This window comes from Perca fluviatilis, chromosome 4 (assembly GCF_010015445.1).
Source record: "Perca fluviatilis chromosome 4, GENO_Pfluv_1.0, whole genome shotgun sequence".
Lineage (NCBI taxonomy): Eukaryota > Metazoa > Chordata > Actinopteri > Perciformes > Percidae > Perca > Perca fluviatilis.
Window position 1 is genome coordinate 35,516,552 of NC_053115.1, and position 4,803 is coordinate 35,521,354.

At 40.2% G+C, this 4,803-nt stretch overlaps 1 protein-coding gene across 1 annotated transcript; it reads left to right on the plus strand.

Annotated features, from left to right (window-relative positions):
* The first annotated feature begins 1,186 nt into the window (after window positions 1–1,186).
* On the plus strand, window positions 1,187–3,397 carry LOC120556919 (fibronectin type III domain-containing protein 11-like). The gene is made up of 2 exons (XM_039796794.1): window positions 1,187–1,322; window positions 2,609–3,397. Exons 1-2 carry the CDS (start codon window positions 1,188–1,190, stop codon window positions 3,395–3,397), a joined length of 924 nt encoding a protein of 307 aa, XP_039652728.1. The 5' UTR covers window position 1,187.
* Window positions 3,398–4,803: the final 1,406 nt, after the last annotated feature.

Sequence of the window (4,803 nt, forward strand, 5' to 3'; positions counted from 1 at the left end):
TGTGGGTGAAAGATGGCTTCTGAGTATGTAATGTCATTTGTCTGATGAAGGTCTAGTACTGAAATTTTGCCAGCTATTACATTTTTCTTTGCAAGTTAAAACAGTGTGCCGGAGTTTCTTTGCAACTTTTGACCTACTCGTTCTCCTCCGATGCATCTGTCTCATGTTATGTGCAATGTTTTTGCTTTCGTTTTTGCAATGCTTTGTTCAAAAATATTCACTTGCAGAGTGACATGATGACTACCAAGCAATAGGCTGTGTTAAAAATGCATTGAATTTATGAGTGCAACTCATCAGACACTACACATTTAATTTCTAAAAACTAAAATGTGTTCTTAAATGAAATTCACTTTCTAATAGAGCAATGCATGAGTTTCAGAGTGTTGACAGTGATTAGTACAGTGCGTTTATACTATATCTATGGTTTATACCAAGTTGTTTGGAAGTTTGACAAGTCAAAATGTCTGCTGTGAAAAAGATCCATGAACGTCCGTTATATTTAAGCAATTGCCAAATGAGTTAATACAAAGCTAATTAAGACTATCAGCTCCATAAAACTCTCTCTGTATTTCTCAGTACGGCTATGTTTACAAAATGGTGTCGTCCGGCAGCTTTCGCGCGCAGAAACTTGAGTGAAGATAATAACCTCTTCATCATGTTTTTTTAATCCTCTGTGTCCTCCTTGGCTACAAGCAACTGTGTGGAGGAGGGGTTGGGGGGTGATCACTGAAGGCTTGCATCATGTGGATGCGCTGACAGTGTTGTTGTCATTACTACCCTCATGGGGTAGACAGAAACTACGCACTAGAGCTTTAATGTCCAATAAGCCAGTCCAAAAAACTCTCACATGTGCTATCTATCAATCAATCAATATATCAATCAATCAGTCAGTCAATCTATCAGTCAGTCAATCAATCAACCATTCAATCAATCAATCAATCAATCAATCAATCAATCAATCAATCAATCAATCAATCAATACATTTTACAGTATTGGTATATGGAGTTTTACACCAAAGTAAAACATAGAGTAAACCCTAAGCAATCTGTTGTTTATCTTTCATAGTTGAAAAAATGCCCTAAGAATACATTTGCATATTAAATGCAATGCCAAAAATACACACATTGTTTTAATTGCCTGTATGTTGCCTACAACCCACACTGAACGTAAATGTTGTACAGTAACCATGGATCAAGTTAAGCTGGCCTGTACAAGTTTAGAGGAGTGTGGAGCCCAGGAGACTCAAATGGACGCCCTCCCAGACCTCCGCAACCAAATCCTACAGCTGCTCTGCACCAGACTAAATGATGACTGCATCATGGTTAGTATGCCATAATGTAGAGCTACAATATGTTTGTATTATTGATTAGTCATCATATGTTCTTGGGGTTGTATAACATATTGTAAATTACATCTTGGCCTTTAGTGAGTAAAGGAAAATGGGCAGGACATGGAAGCTGTAGTTTTAATGATAAAGCAATCTGTGATAGGTTTACGGTGTCATTTTCAGTCTACTGTCCACATGGTCTGCATTACGATCAGTGTTGGGGAAGTTACTTTTAAAAAGTAGTGTTTGCTCGTTACTCGTTACTTCTTAAAAAAAGTAATCCGTTACTTTACTTAGTTACCCCCTATAGAAAGTAACTTTTTACGTTACTCGTTACTTTTACGCTACTTTTATGTTGCTTGACTTTGAGCAGAATGTCATGCCCTGAATGTGTGTAATGAAATGCATAGAATGCATTTGAAGTGATATATTACCAAGATATGCTATAAATATAAATATACCCAAGACACATGCGATGATCATGTAATGTACTGTAACTGCCTTTTTGGTCCAATTCAGGCACGGAAGGGGCTTAGTTGGTGTGGACATGATGCTACAAGTCAAATTTGTTTAATTAATTATTAAGTTTGAAGGCTTGTCGGGTATCAAAACACTGCACAGCGATTTATAATACGATAAATTGAATTTTACAACTCTGAACTTTAGAGCTATTATTATTTGCTATGTTATTATTTTCATTTTCAATTAATCTGCTGATAATTTTCTTGATTATTCACTTAGTTTAGTCTGTAAAATGTCAGAAAATAGTGGAAAATGTCCATTATTTCCAGACAGACAATCACAACTGCATCATGCAGCAATTATCACAACTGCATCATGCAGGAATTGGCCAGATATACATAGCTGTGAAATGTAGCAGGATGTTACTACTACTAGAACTACTTCTGCCATGTTTTGTGTGTATGAATGCGTGCAATATGTTTTTCTGAACACAACCTTGAGGTGTTAGATTAGATGAGAGCTCTTCTCAAGACTGTGTGAGTGTGTACTGACTGTGCTTGATTGACAGTCCCTCACTCTCCTGTTTTGCTGCACATGCTAGGGGTGGGGCATTTTTCTCTGTTATTCATTCAAAGACTTCCCATCTCTACCCAACTTCAACCTGACTATAGTTCATATGCCAATTAACACCAGTGTGTGTTTTTCAGGGTCCTTACACTAGTATAAATGTACTGTCTGAGGGATGTGATACAGTATGACAGGTTGAGCACATAGCAGAGCACCTGTAGATTCACAAGTTCATGTGATGTATTTCCCAGGCGATGCAGGAAGTGCTGCAGCTCATGCAGAGGAGCTCGTACTACTTGGAAATCCAACATGATGATTTGCTACCAACAGCAGATGAGCAGCAGCACACTTTACATTTGTCTGACAGCACGGTGTGGTCTCTCGTTGACCAGCGGAGGCTGCAGCGTGCAATGACCCTGGCTAACACCCAGGTGAAACTCCACCTCACTTTTCTGGGACTGCTCTACGAAGAGATCATCAGGGGCTGTCAGGAGCTTGAGGCCTTTGTCATGAAGTACGACCAGGGTTTGGTAGACAGTGACATTGCAGCTTCCACCCAGGAGAGGCTCCAGCAAACCCACCAGTACCTGAAAGACTTTGAGAGCAGATTGGCTCGGAAACTCGGCCCGCTGGACCTGCAGAACCAGCTCATCCCCAACACAGGCAGCATCCCCATACAACAGCTCAGTGCATCACTGGCCATCAAGATGCCGGTTATATTTAACCGGTCCGAGACTTGCACGACATCCAACACTGTACATCTGTGTTGGGAAGTCACAGGTGAGCAGTCTCAGGAGTTGAACCAAGAGTTTGAGATCCACGTAAAGAGTTTTCACCCAACAATTGCTGAACATTGCCAGTTTACTAAATCTACATGCCAGTCGTACAACATAGAGGTCAATAACCTAATACCTGACAGGTATTATAAGTTCTCTGTCAAGAGAGTAGATTCTGTAAACCTGGTGTATGGACTGTGGGTTGACACCATCACCCTGAAGACCTTGGATATTTCCAAGTCACAGCAAGCTGCCTCTTATTGAAAATAGAGGATGAAGAAAATTCACAGGATGTGTATACTTACAAAGAGAAATATATTTGACCTGCTTTTTTGCAAATAAAATAACTTGTAGGATTTATGGAATTGAAAACTGTAAATGTTTATTACATGACACATTGGTTGGTAGTCCAATCATTTTATGAAAAAGGTAGGACAAATTGCAACAGAAGCAAACTCAACTGATTTTGTATCCTCAATATGTCCTGAGTAAGGAAAAAAGCCCCGAAGAATCCCATTAGGTGAAAGTTTCGAAAAAGACCCAAATATAGCCTATTCATAAGCCTATTCATTCTTTTTCTCATGTGAATAGGGTAAGGATTTTAACCTTTAGATATCACCATGAAAATTACTGAGTTGATCACTTACATCAAGACAAACTAAAAATGTATTACAAGTTTTTTGAAATTGTTTGTCAACAAGGGCAAATGGTACTTAATCTAATTACGATTGTGCTAATTTGCATAAATACCACAACAGATCTAAACATTGGGTATAGCCAGGTGAAAATGTCTTGTTGACATATAACAGTAAAAGACTAACCCACAGTCACATTAGCTACAAAAGAGAGCGACATGAACTCGCTTGTGGGCGCTCCTGGGCGTGCCTAGCCTACTCCTGGTTGGCTTGGCAACGGAAATTCTCCGGTGCTACCTTCAAGCACGTCTTAAAAGTTACTTCAGAGGTATTGTTAAGTCACAAAAACGATATTTTTGGATTTAAGAGTATTTATTTCTTGATAAAAGTAACAAAATATATGAGATAAAATAACATATCAGATATATACAGAAATACGATGTCCTGAAGCATTTTCCACCATCTTGAATTATTTTCTTCGACTCGAGCCACTGACCTACGTCACGGTGCCCCTTCACTCTGATTGGCTGTTACTTTGTCGCATCGCTCCGCATTTGCATAAAATAGACTTCTTGTCTATTTTGGCCCCGCCTTGCTCGTGGCAGCGGCGAGCTCGTCGCTTGTCAAACGGCCACTCCCATTGAAAATGAATGGTAGCCTGTCGCTTTGTCTCTGTCTCTTGTAGCTAATGTGACTGTGGGGTTAGGGCCCTATTTTAACGATCTGAAACGCAAGTATTAAACGTGAAATGCAAGTAGCTTTGTGGGCGGATCTCGGGCGCTGTTGCTATTATACCGGCGGGATAAATGACTCTTGCGCCCGACGCAAATCTAAAATGGGTTGGTCTGAAGTAGCTAGGTGTGGTTTGGGCGTAATGTGAAATAAACCAATGAGAGCATCATCTCACATTCCCTTTAAGAGCAGGCGCGCTTGTTCCATGGCGGATTGCTATTATGACGGCGGATTTGCCTGGCCCACGCCAGCGGGAGCTGTCCGGGATGCGACAAAGTAATAAATGCCCGTCTTGACTGGGTG